Source organism: Malania oleifera, chromosome 1 (genome assembly GCF_029873635.1).
Source record: "Malania oleifera isolate guangnan ecotype guangnan chromosome 1, ASM2987363v1, whole genome shotgun sequence".
Taxonomy (NCBI): Eukaryota; Viridiplantae; Streptophyta; class Magnoliopsida; order Santalales; family Ximeniaceae; genus Malania; species Malania oleifera.
In genome coordinates, this window is record NC_080417.1 from 121,868,321 (window position 1) to 121,892,160 (window position 23,840).

A 23,840-nucleotide genomic window follows, 5' to 3' on the forward strand; every position below is an offset into this window, starting at 1 on the left:
CAGCTGTCTAAGACACAAGGTCAAATCAAATAAACAGGATTAAATAGACTCAGAACCTGGACAGTGTAAACAACCCCAAGATTGTTCAATGATTGTGAGAAGTTTGGTTTGATTGATAAAGCCAACTGCAAAATTATATCAATAACTACATTTGTAATGTTAAGCACTCCATAAGTAGAAACATAAAAAAATGCAAATGGGTTCAAATTTGCCTGATAACACTCCACTGCTTTATCAAGGTTGTCACGGTCTTTGTATATAACCCCTAAATTGTTGCAAGCTTCAGCACAATGGGGATTGAAATGGAAAGCGAGTTCATAAAAAACAATGGCCTGCACTAATAGCAGTTGTTTACTAAATCATCAAAATGTTGTATAATAGTATATAGCATGACAGATTCAAAAAGATATAGGAATATTCCAACATGACAAAATAAATGGACAAACTTAACTTTATACTTTGTCAGGCAACCAAATAATTAGGGAACATTGTGTGAGGAAAAATTTATCCACCACTTACCATGTCAAACTTTAGCATTTCACCATAAGCAACCCCCAGATTATACATGGCATCAGCATAGTGCCAATTATAATATAAAGCCTTCTTGTAATATGCCACACCTTGATTGATGTCTCCTTCCAATTTAACCTGAACAGACATATTACAGAATCGATCCTAAGAAATATGAAAATCAAATAGTTGTCCACAATTTATGTTGTTTTGTAGAATAAGGTATTAATATATCATTAGCACAAGAGGAAGTAGGCAAAAAATTAAAAATAAAAAATAAAAAAGGAAAGGAAAACAAACAAGCAAACTCCAAGATTCTACACAAACAGTCCTTTTGGAAGTCGGTCAAAGAAATCCCTCTAAATTAACCCCATGTCACCCTACAACACAAGTGATCAACAAGAAGAAGAGAACCCGAAAAATCTGGCATTATGTTCCAACCAAATACACCAAATCACTGCAAACAAATTTCTCCACAACATGGGCACCTGCTCACCTACCCAATCCTTAAGCCAAAACCCCTGAAGAAAATGAGGCGCACTATAGAGATGGAGGACAATCACATTGTTTCCCAAAACCACCAAACTTTCTATTCCATATCTCTCAGAGCAGAGCAAAAACAAAAGAGAAGCATTCTCGCCACTCTGATAACAAAACACACAAACATCAGGAGACAAATATTTATTAGGCCTTCTCTGAAGGACATCATTTATTTTAATGCACTATAGCCTTGATTTTGGATGGAACCTTGGATATTCCAAATGATGGAGTCTAATCGGAAGGAAAGAATATTAGGAACACAGTAAGATGAATTAATTTGCAAGAGAAGTACCCAGAAGAATCCAAAACCCAAGATTTAACATTCCTTGCAATTGAAAGATGAAAAGAATCAATTGCAATCATCAAAAGAATAAGATTGTTAGTCTCCCAGATATTCAAGTTACAAACAAAATGATTCCCAAGATAGTAGACCGCCTTGAGTAAAAGGAAATTAACAATGGGATCATTATGGAGACCAGATAAACAAAAACAAAAACATTAAAAAAAAATTAAAAAAAAAAAACATAAAAAGCAAAGAAGAAGGGGAGAACTTGAAAGAAAGGAGCCCCCCCAATCCAAAGGTCTTCCCAAAACTTAACCATTTTACCAACAGCAACTTTATGTCACACCCAAGGAAAGAACAAATGCAAAACCCAAGAAATGAATTTCCAAGTACTAGAATGGATAATGTTCACCCTAGCTTTAACGTCCCGCCCATTTTGGAGTCCATAATCATTACAGATAACCTTGTGCCTCAAGGAGTCAGTTTCTAAGTAAATTCATAACCACTTTCCCACAAAGATGATCTTTTTTAGACACCAAATTATCCAGGCCCAAACCTCCCTTGTATCCCATCTCACCAAGTAACCTTACTAAAACAGACAACAAAAATGCTACAAGCACTTGAATCCTCTCTCTTTCTCTCTTTCTTTCTTCATTTTTTTTCTTTTTATTTTTCTCTTTTGGGCTACAAGCATTGGAATCCTTAACTAGCATAACTAACACAAGAAAATTGGCCAAAGACACAATGGATTTAAAGTAATCCTATCCCCAAAGTAAAAAACATCTCCACCCTCCAACAACCTCCAAGAAACCTTCTCAACCATAGGATTCCAAAAAGAAAATGGAAATGGGACTACTACCCAAAGGAACCCCTAGATAAGTATATGACCAATCCGAACTTCCACACCCCGCTACCAAGGCATAATGGGAAGAAACACTAGAATTAACATGATTGTGGACGACTCTAGACAAGTTAATTCTCAAACCAAAAACGCTCTCAAAGACTCGAAACATAGGTAATGCATTAGAGAAACTGGCTACATTCTTAGACATTGCAGACAAAGGCACAAGGCACAAGGCACACCGAGGCGCAAAGGGTACTTGGAGCTGAGGCGCAAGGCGGAGGCGCATGCCTCACGAAGGTGAGGCGCACAATTATTAAAATTGTGTACAATGCATATTTGGTGGGTAATTGATATAAAAACACATCAATAGTGATATTAGAATTTAAAATGCCAAAAATATTCAATAGTAATTATGACAACCAAGTACCAAGTACCAAGTGAAACAGACATAGTTCAACATAAGTAATTACGCACGCAAGATTTCAAGCTTCAAATTAGAAATGAAATAAAATTTCCAGGGTGAAGGCCCAAAAGCATCTTCAATATCAAAAGAAAAGAGTGCAATAAAACAACAGCTAAATTCAGTAAAAAAAAAATTTAATATATTAATATGTTTCAAAAAAATGTATAGTTTGTATACTGCATTTCCAAACAAATTACAAAACAGCAGCAAAATTCAGTAAAAAACGTTATACATTAATTATAAAGTATAAACTTGCATTAAACCACATAATTAATTACACATTATATAATATTTATATAATATTATCTTAGAGGCTTAATGCAAGTTAATATTATAAGAAGCAGCCGGCAGGAGGCAGCAGAACTGAAGAAGAACTGTAAAAGAACTGAAAAAGAAGCAGAAGCAGAAGAAGAACTGAAAAAGAAAAAGAACTGAAGAAGAAGAAGAAAAAGAACTGAAAAAGAAGCAGAAGCAGAAAAAGAACTGACGAAGAAGAAGCAGAAGAACTGAAGAAGAAGCAAAAGAACTGAAAAAGAAGAAGCAGATAAAGTGAAGAAGAAGGGCTCATGACTTACTAGTTTGAAAATCAAAGCAGCCTGACGACTCACGAAGGCTCAAACCTCGATGACGAGGGCCTCCTGCTGGTTTGAAGGCACGAAGACGAAGAGCTCCTGCTGGTTGAAGGGTCGAAGACGAAAGCCTCGTGCTGGTTCGAACTTCGAAGAGTCGAAGACGAAGGGCTCCTGCTGGTTTCGTACTGCTTCAAAGGATCGATAGGTCAAAGACAAACTTCTCCTGCTGGTTTCATGCTGCTTCGAAGGGTCGAAGACGAAGGGCTAGGGCTGGTGAAGGTTGAACTGTCTAAGGCTGGATTGCTGGAAGTGGGCTGGTGCTGGTTCTGGCTACGTTTTATTTCTTAACAGCTTCAAATATTTCAAGGCGCAACTCACTGCACCTGGAGAATCAGTGCGCTTCAGTGAGCCTACCTGCGCCTCTTGAAGGTCGCCTCGCCTGAAGAAGGATGAGGCTCTAGCTTGGTCGCCTCACTGCGCCTCATGCCTAGGCATGCCTCAGGCGCGCTTTTAACTACTATGTTCTTAGATAAGAAAAGAATGGTATCATCAACAAACTGTAAAAAAGAAACAAGCCCTTCTTCAGAACCCATCTCAATCCCTGGCCCTGCACCCTTATCCACCCCTCCACCCAGCATCCAGCCCAACAAACCACACAAGAAGGATGAAAAATATAGGTGATGAAGCATCCCCTTTTCTAACCCCCCAATAAGTACTAAAACAAAGACTCGGGTTCCCACAAACTAAAACCCCAAAAAGTAGAAGAAAGGCACAAACCCCAATCCAACTTCTCCACTCGTGCCCAAACCCCTTCCTATCAAGAAACCACCAGAAAGCTCTGTCATAAGCCTTCTCAAGGTCCAATTTGAAGACAATCCCTTTTCTACCTCTCTTCTTATCATCATCCACTACCTCATAAGCCAACAAAGAAGCATCCAAGATCTGCCTACCACTGAGAAGCATTCTATGCATCAATGATTGTTAAGATAAACACCAGTATCTGAACTACAACAACAAAACCAAGCCTTAAGTCCCACTTGGTGGGATCGGCCACATGAATCCTTTTCAACCAATTTATGCGATCATGGACCATTTCTTTTGACAAATTCAGGGCTATTAAATCTTTACTCACTATCTCATTCCAAATTATTTTAGGTCTACCCTTACCCCTTCTATTGCCCGTCAAAGTAACTAACTCGCTCTTCCTCACTGGCGCACTATATGGCCTACGTTGCTAGTGCCCAAACCATATGAGTCGTCCCTCCCTTATCTTATCTTCTATAGGAGCTAACCTAACTTATTGTAAATATGTTCATTTTTTAATTTATCTTTCAATGTTATACCACTCATCCATCTAAGCATTCTCATCTCAGCAACTTTTACTTTTTGGATATTCTGTTTCTTTGCTGTCCAACATTCTGATTCATATAGCATAACTGGTCTTATAGTAGTCCGATAAAAGTTCCCTTTTAATTTTAAGGGTATTCTACAATCACAAAGCACACTAGAAGCACTTCGCCAATTTACCCAACTTGCTTTCACTCTATGCATTACATCCTCTTCAATTTCTCCTTCAGCTTGCATAATAGATCCAAGGTATCGAAATCTACAAGTGCTATTTATTTCTTCATCATCAAGTTTAACTTTATCTCCAATATTCCTCCTACTATTACTAAAATTACATTTCATATATTCTTTCTTATTTCTACTTATCCTAAAGCCTCTAGATTCTAAAGCTTCTCTCCATAATTCTAACTTAGCCTCTACTCCGTCCCTAGTTTCATCAATCAATACAATATCATCTGCAAACAATATACACCATGGAACCTCATTTTGGATACTCTTAGTCAGTTAATCCATCACTAAAGCAAAAAGATAAGGGCTCAAAGCAGATCCTTGATGTACACCTATGGTGATTGGAATTCTCTAGCCTCTCCATCTATAGTCCTTACACTAGTCATTTCTCCATCATACATATCCTTAATGACATCATTAAACCTACTACATACACCCTTTTCTTCTAAGATCCACCATAGAACTTCCCTAGGTACCCTATCATATGCTTTCTCTAAGTCAATAAACACCAGTACCCAAACTAATAGGCTTAAAATCCCTAACCTCAAGAGATTGATTTTTCTAAGGCACCAAGGTAACGAAGGTGGAATTAATGCTACTTCCTACAATCCTACTAGGCTACTACACCATTAGCAAAAAGTTCACTAAAAATTTTATGAGGTGACTCTGAAGTCTAAACCACATCCCAGCAACCCAAAATTCAAGGGGAAACCCAGCAAGCCCTCCAGAGCCTATCTTCACCCATGCCAAGAACTGCCCTCCTCACTTCTTCCTCAAACGGTCTCTCCAGCCATAAAGCATTAAATCAAGCACCAATTTAACCTTTGTATCATAGATCTATCATTATCCTCCTTTACATAAAGAGACGACCTAAAAAAATTCTGCCACCCCCCAATCCCATAAGTAACCACATGAACCTTAACAAAAGACACCTTCAACCTCCAACTCTTCAATTAAATTCTCCCTCCTCCTACCATTAGCAAACCTATGAATAACCCTATTTTTGCATTCCCCTTCCTGCATATATTTTAATCTAGTTTTTTTGTCTCCATCAGATCACCTCTCTCAAAAACCTCCTCAAAATGCATTCAAAGGATGCCCCATTCTACTAACCAACTCCACAAGAAGAGGCCCTCCCCCTCTAACCAATCCAAACATCTAATCTCATATAATATCCCCTTCCTTTTAACCCACACATCACATAAGATTCAACTAAGAAAAGAAAACAGCATTACAGCATTAAACTAACAATGCTTGCCAATCCCGCTGGACATCTGAGAACCTTACTCATTTGAATCAGCCAGCAGCAGCAACAGCAATTAAACTAACAATGCTTGCCAATCCCACTGGACATCCGAGAACCTTACTCATTTGAATCAGCCAGCAGCAGCAGCAGCAGCAATTAAACTAACAATGCATGCCAATCCCACTGGACATCTGAGAACCTTACTCATTTGAATCAGCAAGCAGCAGAACACCTAAGTGAGGCAAAATAATGGATCCTATCCTATAACATAGAGGGTTTCAGCTTTTTCCCCAATAATAGTCACGGTTCCAACTATAATCACCACAGTACAGCAAAAACCACACATCTCCACAAAGCATCTGCATTCTTGCTTCTACCAAAACCAGAAAATGAAGCACAACAAAGTCTCCACCCCACCCCAGACAAAACCACTGCTATCCCAAATAAACCAGAAAGCTAATTCCTAGAATTCCAAGCAAAGGAACAATCAAAAATAGATGAGAAGCTGTTTCTGAACTATCAAAACATAATGAACGCACATCAGGAGAAAGTGTCTTCGAGATACTCTGCAACAGATTGTTGGCTTAACTGTATTAAGACCAACCAACCCAATAAAAGCCTTAATTTTTAAGGGATTTTGTCCTTCCAAATACTTTTATGGACTGGAGAGGACATATTAGCACTAGTCAAATGACCAAAAAAGATTTGTAAGAATAAACCCCCAAAGAATCTAATGACCAAGAATGACTATCCCTCCAAAAGGAGGGCAATTCTCCAACAATAACAAAGAAGAAAGCTCCTCCAACTCCCTATTATTAAGAGTTCTGCAAAAACAGAAATACCAAGAAGACGTATGATCATTAAATACCAAAAGGAAGAAATAACATCATTATGCCCAGAAGACAAATGATAAAGACAAGGACAGGATATGACAACATAGTATTACCCACCCAAATATCTTCCTAGGAACAAATTTAATAACCATTACCCAAAACAAATTTAGTTTGAGGAATGAAGAGGGGGTAAATCTGAAATTTACACCTCCATGGGCTTTCTGAAGAACATCTAATTGCCAGATTAGCATACCACCCATTCACATGCAAGCCAAATTTACTTTTCATGGCTCTATGCGAAAGAGAGGACTCATCTTACAGAAACCACCATACCTTTTACCCATAACAGCAGTGATTTTAGACACCAACTTTCCAAGACCCAAACTCCCATCCAGCTTAGACATACACACAATCTCCCAACTAACCAAGTGATCCATATTCTCCCCAACCCCAAACAAAAAGAAATCCCTCATAATTTTCTCAAGATTACTAGCTATCCTCCCAGGAATCCCAAAAATAGACAAAAAATAGAGGGACACTAGCAACACAAGCCTGAATAAGAGTAATATGGACCCCCTAGAGAAAATAACACAACTTACAACCTTGTTTGCACATTACAACCTCGTGCAATTCCCTGGAAATACCTAGGCTACAATTTCCCTTTCACAAGGCCCAAAAGGAGATCCACTTCAGCCAGTCTAGCTAGCTACAACCATGATTGTGCTAGGAGTCACATAAAAGAACCAAAAACAGTCCTTAAGTGAAACTTCAGTAAAACAGTAACAATAAAATAATATGCCATTCAATGCAGCTTTCACTTCTAATATGAATATAAGAACAAAAGTTGAAAGGAAAGCAATGTGACAACAAACCACCTTAGTTCCTAAATCTGTCAGGGCTATTGCCATATTATTCTTTGCAATATCAAAGTTGGGAGACACAGCCAGACACCTGACACAGCACAAAAACCAAGCATATAGAGCACGGTTAGCAACACAAATGTATGAAAAGCAAGAACCTGGAAGTAAAGTTCAATAGAGAACAAAATAACATCCTACCTCTCATAACAGGCAATGGCTGATTCCAAGTCTCCACGGTTCTTATAGATGACACCCATGTTGCAATAAGCTTCAGCATACATGGGTCTCTCTAATGCAGCCTTCTCATAGCAGGTAAGAGCAGTGTCGTATTGCATCATTTCCGAATAAACAACACCAAGGTTATAATATGCAGGCTGCACGCACAAATCAAGTGTACTGAATTTCAAAACAGCTTAGTGACTACACAAAAGCAAAACCAGAATGAGAAAGAAAATGGAATTACAGCATAGTGTGGATCTATTTTCAGAGCTTCATGATACTTCTGAATTCCCTCCTGAGTGTTGCCTGCAAGCTTTAAGCTGGTTCCAAGATCTGTTAGAACAATTGCTAAACATTCAGCAGCAGGCTTGTATGAAGGATCTGCTTTCAAAGCCTTCTGATATGACTGCATCAAGTGAAATAAATCAAACATGACTAATAATTTTTTTTTTTTTAAATGCTAACAATAACAAAAGAGTGTGTCAGCGTTAAAAGCAAAAATACTGTCACTAGAGAAAAAGAATCACAGTAGCATAAAGCAATTTTCTTGAAGAACCACACAAACTAAGAAAAAATGTGAAGAATTACACTTACCAGCTCACCTATGACAAAAGCAAAGCGAACTCACCTAACTAAAAAAGCGTTCACTGAAGAAAATTTAACATATATGAAAAATAAAATGCCAGATCAAAATAGAAAGGCAAGTACAAAAAATGTGTGGTGCAAGTTCAATCAAGACAAGTCAAGCTGAAAACAGCTTGAGCTTGAGCAGAAGAGGGGAAATGAAACTTTAACCCAAGCTCAGAACTTGCCCAAATTCATTAGCCCAGGTTTGGCCACTACATACATAGCATGTGCAGACAATTTTTGAGAATGCAGCTAAGTTGTTGGATTATAGGGCAAATGGATCGTGATCCCCACCCTTCATTACACACAACAGTGAGGAACCAGAAGCCACTCAGAAATAGAGATTCATGTGGCCAAATTATGAATGGAGTTTATTTAAGCATCTTGTTATGAAAGCTAAAAGCTTAAGCTGTTAAGCTATGGACGACAATGTATGCCAAGCTTTAACACTCCCCCGCACATGCAGCCCAATAGCATATGGAGAGATAAACCCATGACAAATAACACCCACTATAAGTTGTACAGTGATTTTTAACCACCACACAATGAATGCAGGCAACCAGACTATAACCCAGGACCTCTTTGATAATCAGCTCTGATACCATGTCATATTACCGCTTTATCTTGAAGCTTAAGCTGTTAGGTTGTAGGCCGACGATGTATATCAATCCTTAACTTCTATTTCTCTCCCTCTCCCTCTCCCTCTCCCTCTCCCTCAAGACATTACCAAAAGAAATGGTCAAGAAGAATCAACTTCCAGGATCTTCTTCTCAGTTCTATTTTAATAACCATCCAAGAACATAATTCCCCACTATCTGTGCCACCAGAGAATTTCAGTCATAGACAAGGCACTGTCACAGCCCATTCTTTGCATGGATAACATTGGTTACCCACTGTAAATCTCCTTTTCTGCAGGTTGCCTGTAGTCAAGATCCTTTACAAGAAGCTTCCTACAATCCTACATCAAAATATATGTACAGGAAAAAAAAAATCTTAATGGGAGCTCTAGCCTTCCAAATGACCTTCCAAAGAAAATTGTTCCTACCCTCCTGCTTATTTTTTTAAAGATCAAAACATCCATTTTTTCTTTCCATTCCACAACATCCTCATCCTGCACTGTCAGAATTATCCCATGCAAGCAATTGAAAAATTTGTAAAAACTCTCCAGCACACACACCTCGACCCTTCTCACAAAGGAAACATCCCTCACCACCTTGCCATCTACATTATCTAGGCAAGAACTCACCAAAGCATCCCTTCTCTAGCCATCAAGAAAAGTTCAAGAAACTAATTTTTTGAAGGCATTTCTCAGTAACAGCAATCATGCCAGAGGAAAACAGCATCTCCCTTGGTCACTTTAAAGGCAACTGTCTAATAAAAGTATCCCACCTTTTTCTTATGTTCTTCCACAAAACCACCACATAAAGACTCCTAACTTTCTTAGTAATCCATGAATTATGTTCCACACCAAGAGGAGACGAACTACAGTCATGGTTATTAAAATCGCGATCAAGATCGTAGGATCGCACGATCTAGGATCCAGTTTCACCCAAACGATCCAAGTCACAACAAAAATCGGAATCAAGTAGAATCATGGTAGAATCGTACAAGAGTCGGTAGAATTGTAGAATCAGAATCATAGAATAATACAGATCCTACTCAGTTACCCGGATTTTCAATAATGCAGCTCAATACATGTTTTTATTCACCCAATGGCCCCAAAAGGTTTATGTTTGGTCCAAAGTCTTCTTAAACTGGTGCAAAATGGCTCCCAGCCTCCCATCAGTGAACAGATTCAGCAGAAGCTGCACCTGATTTCCCTGGAGTCCGACACCTCAGTCCTCTACTCCTCATTGAAATTCAGGAACCCTGCACCTGAATTTCTCTCCTGTTCGACAACCAGAGAGCCCTCCATCTGGTGACTGGTGTTTGATCAGCAGCAGCCAGCAGTCTTGCTGTTTGATCAACAGTTCTTTGGCGTTCAACAACCAGAGTACCAGGGGTTCAACAAAAACTCAGTCCTCAGTCCTCTTCCTTCTTTGGTGTTCGACAAGAACGCATAAGTCCTCTTCAACACAGAGTTCTTGTTTGATAAGCAGCAGCCAAGAAAAGAGCCAAGCCAGCTGGACCAGCAGAGCTGCAAGGTATGCTTTGAAACAAATTTTTTGCTTCTTGAAAAGACTCAATAGTGAGCACTGTTTTTTCTCCTTTTCTTGCTCTTCTTGTTTTTCTTCTTTTCATTGTGTGCACTTTTTATTGTACTTTTAACTTCTTATACTAAGCCACCAACCAAGTTTTTAGTCTTAGGACTTGTCATAAAGTTCCACATATATAATTTTTTCACATTTATTTTACATTGAAAGTAGAATCTTAGGATCCTCAATCCGATTCTATGATTCGATCCTACAGACTGCTCCAACGATCCCACGTAGAATCCCAATTCTAACAACCTTGACTACAGTTCTGGACGGTTGATTCAGGCATGGGGGGACTTGTCACTCACCAAGAGGCGATGAACTATGGTTTAGGAAGAATAGAAATGGGATAGTTAAATTTTTTGACTTGCTGGAGATAACAGATGAGGAAGAAAAATAGTGATTTTTTCCAAAGGATTTGAAACTAAGTGGTCGGGCAGGACTTTCAAAAGCTTGAAGGATTTTTTTTTTTGGGCGGGGGGGGGTGGGGCTAGTTTGGCCATCTAGAATCGAAGAAAAAAAGGTAGAGAAGCTCAGAGGGAAGAGTAATAGCGATGTAATGAAAAGTTAGTGTCTGGATAGATAGGAAGAGTGTGGCTTCGCTAGTGAAGAGGATAGGGTTAGGAGACAACTTAGTAATGATTTGGGGGTTATCCTATTTAGGGAGAGTATAGGCTAGAAACAAAAATCTAGGTGGAAGTGGGTGAGAGAAGGAGCACCGAACTTTTCCATAAAGTGACCAATGGGAGGAGGACGATGAATTATAGGTATTGAAAACAGATGAAAGAACACATGGCGAAGGATTCAGGACAAATTGAGGAAATGATAACGAATCTCTATAAGAGGTTGTACACCGAGGGGTGCTTGAATGGATTGATGGTTGAAGGTATAAATTGGGATCCTATCGATGAAAAGCTACTTACTTGGCTGGAAAGGCCTTTTGACATTGAGGAGATTCAAGGGCAGTCTTTGAGATGAATAGGAGTAAGGCTCTGAGCCCAAATGGGTTTACCATGGCTTTCTTCCAAGAAAGTTGATAAGTGATTCAAGAAGATCTTATGGACCTTTTTCAGGAGTTTTAGAAAAATGGGGTGGTGGGTAAGAATGCAAATGATACATTTATCGCTCGTCCCTAAGAAGGAGCATTCTAAGAGAATGAGAGACTTTTGACCAATAAGCCTAGTAACTAGCCTTTACAAAATTCTTCGAGAGGTGTTGGGGAGAATAGTTACTCTCGAATAATCCGTCTTTATTAACAATAGACAGATTTTAGATTTTGTTCTGGTGGCCATTGAGGTGGTAGAGGATGCAAGAAAAGTGGATTAAAGGATGCCTTTCCACAATGACAATGTTAGTTATTGTGAATGGCCAACCGAGGAAGCGTTTTAGGCAAACCAGGCCTCACAAGGTCTGAGGAAAGTCCCCACTTTCCATGTTTCTCTTTACCTTACTTGTGGATGTGCTAAGTAGGATGATAAACCATGCCCAAGGTCCTAATGTCATTCAAGGGCTCAAGGCGGGAGGGAGGAGGTCATCGTGTCCCATCTTCAATTCGGTGATGATACCCTCATTTTCCTTGAGGATAACACTTTGAATTTTCGCAAGACTTTGAATCTTCTATAAATATTTGAGAATATTTCAGGCTTCAAAATTAACATGCATAACAGTGGGATAGCGAGTATCAACTCAGGTTTGACAAAGCTGGATGGCTTGGATGACCTAGCTAGTTACACAATTTTGGAGTAGCCTTACCTCGTTTTGGGACCCTATGGTGGAGAATGGGAAATAGATTAGGGGGGGAAGAAGGTTTGCCTATCATTCGGAGGATGCATACTCTTATTAATGCTGCTCTTTCTAATATACCTAAATGTTCCTTTCTTTTTTCAAAGCTCTTGTTGGGGTGGCAAAGGCCTTAAGGAGGATTATGACTAATGAAGGAGTTTTTATGGTCAAAAGTTTGGGAGGGAAAGAGAGATCACCTAGTTAGTTGGGATAGAAATAGAAGACCTAAGTCTGAAGGGAGTTTGGTTCTTGGGAATGTGGTGACTACAAACATCTCACTAGTTGGAAAATGGCTTTGGAGATTTCAATTGGAGGTTGACACCCTTTGGCACATGGTAATTAGAAGTAAATATGGTCTACACTAGAATGGGTATGAAACTAAAGGAAGTGGATGCACTTCTCATGAAAGCGCTTGGAAATTCATTTCTCACAAAGCCCATTTATTCTATCCTCTCACTCGTTCCCATGGGAATGGAAATAGCTTATGTTTTTAGGAAGATATTTGGGTGGATCAAGTTCTGTTGGAGTCTTTAGTCCCCCATCTCCTTAGATTGTCTAGGTGACATGATTATCGATTTCTACACTTTGGATGGGGGCTCTCTCTTGGGGCTTTCAAGAGGGAGGTCGAGATAGGAGAGGGGTCATTCGAAAAGGCACAACCCACTAATATTTTGAAGCTCTATAGGACCCTCTATCCCCCATATCAATGCCTGCAATCCCTCGTTTGGACAAGTTGATTTTTAAACCCAAAATCTGCTCAATATTTTGAGCAACAAAATGACTTTCAGAAATTTACTATTTTACTCTAAAGGAGGAGTAGGGCGTCATCAACAAACTATGTGAAACCTCTGCTTCCTCCCTCCCAACATGCAGACCTCTAATCAGAGCATGTAAACCGTCCTACTCAATGTGCCTACTACAAGAGCGAACATGAAAGGAAAGAGTAGATCCCCTTGTCTAAGTCCACTAGAGGCCCTATACCACTCTCTAGATTGACCATTGACAATGAATGACAAATGTGTGAGCTCAGGCACCTCTTGATCCACTTTCTCCATAGGTGACCAAACCCTTTCTTACACATCACCTTGTCTAAGAAGCCCCTTGACCATATCATACGTTTTCTCAAAGTCCAATTTAGAGAAAATCCCCTTCTTAATCCTCCCCCTAACGTCCTCTACCACCTCGTTAGCCACCAACACCACATCTAAAATATATCCATCATGAATAAACAAACTATGCCAAGGCAACAGTGTCCCCTCAAACCTAGTCTAAGTCTATAAGCAAGGGCTTGTGAGAAGATTTTATACAAACTTATAATAAATTGTACAATCTAAAGTCCCTGCCTTTCCAAGATCTCTCTTTTTGGGGGAGATAAGGGTGATAAATGTAGAGTTTGCATTAATATCTGCAGTCTGCCACACCCTTACAATGGAATTCCTTAAAAAGAAAAAAACAAAACACTTAAGGATATCAACTTCTAAAACTTCCCAGATATCTTGAATGAATGCCATCATTAAGCCATTAGGGCCAGAACGCTTGTCTTTGCTCATAACAAATAATTGTTTCTCTAATTTATTCTACCACAAAAGGCGTTTCAAGCCACCAAGCACAACTCTCTTAGGTGGGACCCTAGCAAAGGCCTTCCACCGCCAATCTATTTGGGATTTCCATAGTAAAAAAATGTTTTAAAAAGTTAATAATCACACTTGTGGTATGAGATTGACCCCTTACCACCTGAACAAGTTTAATATCGACACTTTGATGTAACTTTTCTTCCCCATTCGCTGCACTGTGGAAACAACCAGAGTTACAATCTTCCTCCTTAACCCACTTCAACCCAGATTTCTAACACCAACTCATGTCCTCTCTCAATAAGAGCACTTCAAGCTTGTTAAGGAGATTGACCCTCATGCTCCTATCCTCATCCTCTAATTGACATCACTCCTTAAGTCTATCCATCCCACCATTTGACATTCCCGAAACTCTCTTCCAGTTTTTCACTTTACACTTTAGGAATTTCAACTTTTTCATGAATTTAAAACCTTCTCACCCCTCTACCTAACAAATGCCCCACCAACCCATAATACTCTCTCAAAAGGAGGGATGCATTAACCACATGTTTATTATCTTATAAGGTTTTTTTAACAAGTGCCATCACCACTTAGTTGCACTTATTAACTGATATTTTAGAACATATTCTTGTTGACTCTTAATACATTAAATGAAGAGACAAAATTATATATCTAAATTGTATTGCATTAGCTATTTGGAAATAGTTAAATGATGTAAAGGTAAAACAAGAATTGCCTCAGAAACAAAAGCTTCAAAATGTACCTAAACAAATCTCATGGATTATAGATACTTACAACAATTGCTTGTAAATAATTAAATAGTAAAAGATAAAGTAGGAGAGAACATTGCAACATAAATAAAAATTAAAAAAAAAAAAGGATCCATGATCTCTATTTTAGATGCTGCAGAAGACACCCGATAAATTAAAAATTGGATAAAGAGCAATTGAATTGGAGCAGTGACAAATAATAAAAGGTAATATGTTGCCGAATGACAGATGTTTGCTAACTAACGCAAACAATATATAATCTAATTATCCTTGGAGAAATGTCAATCAAGAAAATTTATCCTCATGAATAACCTCTTGTCTGATATGCCTACCATTCCAATAAACCACAATTCTTAATATTTAGTTGTGATAACAGTAGCACGACCGCCATAAACATACCTCAGCAGCCTCTACCAGGCGACCTTCATCCTTGTACAAAATACCACAATGCGTGAGGGCACATGAATTTTGTGGGTCAAGCTTGATTGCTTCTGCAAAACTCTCAAATGCAACTCTTCCCATGCTCTGCATCTGGAGGCAAATCCCTTTGCCGATGTGAGCTTCAACATTTCCACCATCTTTCTCAAGGACACTCTCATACAAAGCAAGAGCATCGACAAATTTGTTCCGAGAGCGAAGAATGTTGGCATAAGAAAGAGCATCCTTCCCTTCAAACCCATTCTGTAAAGGTGTTACATACCCTGGAGAGCCACTGGTGCTTGTAGAAGGCCGTGATCCTTTCAAGAAACCATTGTCTCTCGTTGCATCTCTCTCTCTACCATCACCAACATCTTTTTCGGTCCAAGCCATGTGATAGAAAACTATATCCCAGTTTCCTGAACAAAGATTATTAAATCAATTACACCAAGTAAATGATACCTCACCCACAAATATTCTCACAATAACCAATACAGCATTTAAGAATGATGGTATGAACTACAACTTTACTAGGTTTTAAGCATTGCAATAATTTCACTGCGCTGAACAACATACTCAACTCAGCTTTGCTTTCCAAACCATCTAACTGTGCCCCTTAGAATTAATAACACAAAAGACAAGACCTGAGTTAAGAACTATACTCCCATCAAAAAAAGGCGTTCAAGAATCCTAAATTAAGTTGAACTATAGAATGACTGAACACACTAGCCCAGTCAATACCCGGATAAAGAACTACCGCTTTGAATATCCCGCATTCAAGAATTTGAGTTAAAACCCCACACACACTCAATAAAATCCAAGTAAAGCATACAAACAGGAAAAAAACAAAAGCATTAATAATAACGACACGCAAACAAACTCAAACGAATAGACTAAAGCACGCGAGCTTCAGCTAGCATGAAACCACCAAACCCCAGTTCCATAAAACAACAAAACTTGGATTTACCGAAAGAAAACAAAACAGAAAATTAGGGATTTCGTCAGAAATGATATTCAATTAAACTAACTACCATTTCGAAGTAAGAGAGTGGGATTAGGGATTCGAATCTTACAATCGAGGTAGCCGAGCTCCAGCGACCGCTAACACATGGCGATGCTTCTGCTAACCCTGAAAGAAGCGGCGCATACCGAGGGAGGGTGGAAGACGGTTGAGGACAAACTCGGCAGTAGAAGCGAGGGAGACTTGCCTGGGGGCTGGGAACGAGGACTGTAGAGAGAGAGAGAGAGGGTTGATGAGAGAGAAAGAGAACCGTCCCTCTCCGACACCCTGGCTTGAAGTCCCTCAAACCCCCGAGAGAGAGAGAGCAAAGAGGCTGTGAGGGCCGTCCGTTAACTACAAATGGCAAAGCTGCTTGGGACAGCTTTTTAAATGATGACCCTTCTTTTTCATCCATTTTGCGCCAACTGCCACTGCGCGGGCGCAGGGAGGAAGACCGCAGCCTCCATGGACCGTTCTGGGTATTCACCGGCCCGACCCGACCCACCCGCCCGTGTGATTTCACCACCTGTGCCCGCCCGTGGGCCGAAAATTCCCAAGTTTCATGGTTGTCCTTTTCGGTACTTGAGCCGGATACTCTATAAAGCAAACCCACAATTGTGAGGACCAAGACTTTAGGAGGTGGGAGGTGATCCATATGATATGAAATATATAAGTTATCATTTTAATTTCCACAAATTTGTTACTTTGGGATTATCGGATCACTCATTGTATTAAACTAAATGGTCGTTGTATAAAAATAGAATAAAATTATTTGAGATATAGTTAAATTTATTACCTTAATTTTTTATTTAAATTTTTATTTTATTTCATCTCTATCTATTGCATTCCGTAGACTAAACATGATATCAGGATTATAGTTGTGTTAAATATAATTTTAGATTTAAATTCAAATATATGTACCTTTTGTAAGAAAACTTTCATAAATATATTGCAGCCAAGGATCTTCAATTATCATGAATTTCACATCAATCACTTTATGAGGAAAATAAATAAATCATAAACTGTAAACTTTACATACCGGAATCGATCATATCGAACCTATCGAAAAGAACACTCGGAGAATCCGAAGGAATCGTTTCTCCCACTTCTCCTCTTTCTCTTTCCTTCTTTCACCAGATCTATGGGATCTCCTGATGATTTAAGAAATAGAGGCAGAGAGAGGACAATTCCTTTCTTCCTATCTTTTCTTTACAGCTAACACCACCATGTAGTTAACCCCTTAGAGTTTAACTTGATGTATAGCATGTCCTTATAGCTGCACCCATAATAGTAGCTAATATATATATTATATACTATGTATAGGAATCTCTTCAAACTTCCACCATTAATTTTTCATATTAAATAAGCTAACCTTTTAGTTAACCCATACAACCATTAATTCATATCCTTATCATATGGGACACATTCCCTATATGTGGGACCCACATCATTCATGTGGGACATATCTTTTGGGATATAGATCCTATATTCTCCCACTTTGCCCATATGAATTATATTAATATGGATTAACAAATATCCATAATATGCACAAAACATTAGCTTATTTATACTTTTCAATGAGATTAACATAATATCATAATCAAGCAACCCATTACTACGAGTCATGGCGATATATATCATTAGAGCGACATCTTCTCTTCCATGTACCACAAAACTAATAAACCACTTAACTATGATCTATAATAGAAAGTTATCATACTGTCCCTATAATGTCTTTGTCAAAAACCATTTATGTTTAACAGTGAACCATCTCCATAATCATGTGATTTATGGTAAACATAAATAATGTTCAGAAACACTTTTATTGATACCATTATACATATTATAGAACAAAACATACAGATCCACTATTATACATTAAGGATTACAACAAAGACCCATGTGATCAGCATGTTCTTTAAATGCCTTTGGTATCAATCCTTTCGTTAAAGGATCTGCTATCATAAGCTCAGTCCTTATATGTTCTATAATTACTGTCTGTTTCCGAACTTCCTCCTTGACGGCCAAATACTTGAACTCCATATGCTTAGCACCATTAGAGTATTTGTCGTTTTTGGAGAAAAAGACTGCTGTGGAATTATCACAATAAATTCTCAACGGCCTAGCTATACTGTCGACAATCCCAAGTCCTGAGATAAAGTCCCGCAACCACAAAGCCTGAATCATGGCCTCAAAGCACGCCACAAGTGCTTCCATAATAGATGCTGCTATGATAGTATGTTAAACACTCTTCCATGATATTGCTCCTCCAGCTAACAAGAACAAATAGTCATACGTTGACTTATGACTATCAAAGCATCCAGCAAAATTTGAGTTAGAGTAGCCAACCACCTCCAACTGATCTATTCTCCTATATGTGAGCATACAGTGTCTAGTTCCTTTTAAGTACCTCAAGACTTTCTTTGCAGCTTTCCAATGCTCCATTTTGGGATTACTTTGGTACCTCCTGAGCATCCCAACTACAAAACTAATATCTGGTCTCGTACAAGTCTGCACATACATCAAGCTCCCAACAACAGATGCAAAAGGAATATTTTCCATACTTTTCTTTTCGAATTCATTATGTGGACAATCTTTTAGACTGAACTTGTCCCCTTTACAAATAGGAGCAGGAGTTGGTTTACAATCAGCCATGTGAAATCTTTCCAGAACTTTATTAATATATCCTTTCTGAGACAACCCTAACATTCCAAGTGATCTGTCTCGGAATATTTCAATTCCAATCACATAAGTTGCCTCACCCATATCTTTCATTTCAAAGTTCATAGAAAGAAATCTCTTGGTATCATTCAATAAGCCAATATCATTACTGGCAAGTAAAATATCATCAACATATAGAATCAGAAAGATAAACTTGCTCCCACTGACCTTTAAATATATACACCGATCAATAGTGTTTTCTTTAAAATCAAAGATCGTGATGGTATCATGAAATTTAAAATACCATTGCCTGGAAGCTTGTCTAAGTCCATATATTGATTTCTTTAATTTGCAAACCATGTGCTCTTTACCTGTAATCATTAAACCTTCAAGAAGATCCATATATACCTTTTCATCTAAATTCCCATTTAAAAAAGCAGTTTTCACATCCATTTGGTGTAACTCTAAATCAAAATGAGCCACCAAAGTCATAATGATTCTAAGAGAGTCCTTTTTAGACACAGGAGAAAATGTCTCTTTATAATCAACACCTTCCCTCTAAGTGAAACCCTTTGCTACAAGTCTGACTTTATATCGTTCAATGTTGCCATTACAGTCATGTTTGGTCTTAAAGACCCATTTTCACCCAACTGTTTTAAACCCTTCAGGCAAATTAACGATGTCCCAAACTTTATTATGTTCCATAGATTTCAACTCATCATTTAGGCATTGATCCACTTTTTAGAGTCATCACTTTCAATGGCTTGTGAAAACGTAATCGGATCCTTACTAGTTCCTATATCATAATCAGCCTCTTGCAGATATACTGAATAATCATTAGAAATAGCTGGTTTCCTTATTCTTTGAGATCTCCTTAATGCTATTTCTTATGATTGTTCTGCAATTGGCTCGATGGTGACATTTTCATTACCAAGTGATACATCATTAGACTGTTGTTTAGTGTTATCATGCCTTTCAACAACTAAAGGAACAACAATGTCTGTTAAAGGTCTAGATATCGGTATAGGAACCTGAATTTCTTTAATGACCACATTTCGGGACATATCATTCCCACTAATTTCACCATTTTCAAGGAACTTTGCATTGCCCGATTCAATTATTCTCATACTATGATTAGGATAGTAAAACCTATACCCTTTAGAATTTTCTGGGTATCCAATAAAATACCCACTCACAGTCCTTGAATCCAATTTCCTTTCATTTGGATTATAAACTCTAATCTCTGCTGGACAACCCTAAACATGAAAGTGCCTTAAACTCGGTTTCCTTCCCGTCCACAATTCAAAAGGAGTTTTCTGAACTGCCTTACTAGGAACCCGATTAAGCACATACACTGTTGTTTTAAGGGCTTCCATCCATAATGAAATGGGTACTGAGGAATTACTTAACATACTCCTAACCATTTCTATAAGAGTACGATTCCGCCTTTCAGCCACACCATTCTACTGAGGCGTACCAGACATTGTGTATTAAGCACAAATACCATGTTGTTCTAGGAATTTAGCAAATGGTCCTAGACATTGTTTTATGCCATCATACCTACCATAATACTCACCACCTTTGTCAGATCTAATGATTTTCACTTTCCTATGTAATTGTCGCACCACTTCAGTAACATAAGCCTTTAAAGCATCTATTGCTTGAGACTTTTCATGCAACAAATAGATATAGCCATATCGTGAAAATCATCAATAAAGGTGATAAAATACTTTTCTCCACCTAAAGATGGTGAGTCAAAAGGCCCACATACGTCAGTATGAACAATTTCCAATAGATTCTTACTTTTTGTGGCTCCTTTCTTTGTATATTTAGTTTCTTTCCTTTAATGCAATTAATACATACATCGAAATCAATAAAATCAAGGTTCATGAGAACCCCATCCTTTACCAATCTCTCCATTCTTTCCCTGGATATATGACCTAGTCTTTTATGCCACAAGAAAGAGGAATTCTCATTTATTCTACTACGCTTAGTTCTAATATAATGATGTAGAGTGAGGAGTGTTTCAACAAACTTTTCATTAAGATTAAATTTATATAACCCCTTATACAAAATACCAGAGCCAACATGTTGGAATTTGTGTGATCCCAAGAGGGGGGGTGAATTGGGTTTTAAATTTTTTTTTGGCTAATTTAAACACTTTGCCGATTCACCACAGTATCATATCCCATTCAACATGTATACGTGTATGTAAAGCGAGTTTAACAATAAAACAAACATACATGTGTGCAGTATCTTATTTAAATCAAATGTGTACATGAGAATAATTTCGACATTGAATAAACGTTGATACACATGCTGAAATTAAAATGCAAGAATTTAAATAAAATAGAAAGAGCGACACCAGATTTGTTATCGAGGTTCGGCCAAACCAGCCTACGTCCCCGCCTTGGGCTTACCCCCAAGGATTCCACTATACCTGCTCACTTAACTGGGCAGAGCAAAAGCCTTTTACATCCTCTCCTTACGAGGTGAGAAAAACCCCAGCTCAATTACTAGGCTGAGCCAAACTAGTCTCACTTGCGGGGCTGAGACTCCCTAGTTCAATTCCGGACTGAACCGAAACGGTCTCATTTATGGGGCTGAGACTCCCCAGTTCAATTAACGGGCTAAATTGAACCATTACATGAAAACCATTTTTGTACATGAAAATATGCTTCTGAAATACAAGCAGAGATGTACACACTAAGCTCATATAAATACACACTCCAATGATGTGAAATAATGCTCTAGGGAGTAAGGGTGCTTAACTATATTTAAACCCTAATAAATGTTTTCTCCAAAAAGATATTTCAATAACACTATAGGAGAACCTAGGTTTTTCTCTTTCAATGATTTTTGCACAAATAGAATGTATATGAAAAATGGGTATTATGTTCTCCAATCAAAGATTTAAGCAAGTTAGAAATACTTGGAGAATCTAGGAGTTAAGCTCAATAGAATATTTGTGCAATAGATAACTTCTCCAAAAATATATATATCAAGGAAATAATCCAGGAGAAATGCAAGCAATACTCTCAAAGATTGATTTTCAAAAAGTAAGTAACAAGTGAGAGTATATGCATATAAATACAAATATAAAGTCCAAAATAAAATACTTTCTTTGAAAGTGATTTTGAGATAAAACAAGTGAAAGAGAGTTTGAAAGATTTGAATAAAATATTTTGCCCCAAAGAAGAATTTTTGCAATAAAAACAAGTTGAGGGAACTTTGATTAACAGAGGATTAGAGAGAAATTTAGAGTTAATCAAAGTTGTTAATCTGGAGTAATGAGGGGGTATTTATAGAGTTTGTGGAAAATATAACCGTCGGGGACACACTCGGTATTTTGAAAAAGTTTAATGACGTTTTAAACACTTAAAAAATATTCTAACTCGAGAGCATAGGTCGACTAGAAGACTTTTGGTCGATCGAAGTTCATATGGCTCAGTCGACCGGGCCAATTTGAACTTCAGGGTCGGTCGACTAGGAAGGGCTATTTTTCCAAATTAGCGCGGTTCGGTCGACTAGGGTGAAAATGAACTAAAAGCTCGGTTGACCGGAAGAGGCAATTTTTGAAAACAGATAGGTTTGGTCGATCGGGACATTTTGAACTGAGAAGTTCGATCGACCAGGTTGTTAGGACATTTCCCGAGGACTCTCGGCCGACTAGGTAGTTGGTATGCAATTTTAGTTCGGTTGACCAGACAGTCAAAATGTTGACCCCAGGAGGTTTCGGTTGATCGGGGGCTATTTGAACTATTCAGTTCGGTCGACCAGGACATGGTCAATCATTGACTTGGACCTAGGTTCGGTCGACCGAGCTACAAATGAACTATGATGGTCGGTCGACCGAAAGTGCAAAACTTGTGCATTTCGGTCCTATTTGAGCCAACGATCACTCTATTTCAAATGATCAAGTATGGGTATGCATAAGTGAGTGCCCTAAGGTCATTTCTAGGTCCTTTTTGAAGACATCGAAAAAATCCAGTGTCGGTCGACCGAAGTTTTTATAAACTTCGTTTTAGCCCCGATTTTGACCCTAAAGCTATTCCAAAAACTTTATATGATTTTGGTCTATTTAGAAAAAAGCTTTTGGTGAGATGTGCTAGTTCCTAGGGTCTATCTACGGTCATTCTGAGCATTCAAACACATCATGCATATGCATGCAATATTATAGACCAAAAATAAAAAATAAATGCATATACAAATTTAAAACAAATGTCTTCGTCTTTTTGCTCTTCCGACTTCATGGAATGCGCTTCATCGTATAGTCTTTAAGTCCTGCAAGCTTCCATCGTCGTTGCCTTATGTGTGTGTTAAATTAATAGACCTGTTTACATGCTAAATACACACATAAGAAACATGTGCTTTGTCAGCATCAAAATAGGGATCAGACCCAAAAAGTCAACAATCTCCCCCTTTTTGATGATGACAAACGCACCAAAGCAAAATGGGTACAGCCTGAAAAGGTTTCCCTTAAGAATATGCATAATATGAAATACAAACAATAAAACTCAAACATATTCACAAAAGAAGACACTTCAAAGGATTATGCATTCAATTTTTGCATTAAAGTACAAGCTCAGAAATTTACCCATAAGTTTTCACCCCTCAAAATATTTGCCCCTATGGTCATAAACATTTTGCTTAAAACTATTCTCCCCCTTTTGTCATCAGAAAAAGCGTTAAGCTGAATAGAAAATAATTTTTTATCATTTAAAATAGATTCAGTAAAGAGAATTCCCCCTTTTTTTTGAAAAACTCTCCCCTTATGTGATATAGCAGTTGGGCATAAAAATTTTATAATTGTTTTAAAGATATATGGTAGTTAAGCACAGAACAATTTTCATAACTGGTCATTAAGAAATT

The 23,840-nt window shown here is 38.1% G+C and overlaps 1 protein-coding gene across 1 annotated transcript in view; it reads right to left on the reverse strand.

Annotated features, from left to right (window-relative positions):
- LOC131159050 (probable UDP-N-acetylglucosamine--peptide N-acetylglucosaminyltransferase SPINDLY) overlaps positions 1-16,700 on the reverse strand; it is a 67,745-nt gene extending 51,045 nt beyond the window's left edge. Inside the window, exons 1-8 of the mRNA XM_058113856.1 lie at positions 16,381-16,700; positions 15,290-15,726; positions 8,190-8,351; positions 7,925-8,100; positions 7,742-7,817; positions 520-648; positions 213-332; positions 57-125 (exon numbers count right to left, since the gene is read on the reverse strand). Coding sequence (XP_057969839.1) covers positions 57-125; positions 213-332; positions 520-648; positions 7,742-7,817; positions 7,925-8,100; positions 8,190-8,351; positions 15,290-15,700 — 1,143 coding nt within the window. The 5' untranslated portion in view covers positions 15,701-15,726; positions 16,381-16,700. The remainder of the gene's footprint in view (positions 1-56; positions 126-212; positions 333-519; positions 649-7,741; positions 7,818-7,924; positions 8,101-8,189; positions 8,352-15,289; positions 15,727-16,380) is intronic.
- Positions 16,701-23,840: the final 7,140 nt, after the last annotated feature.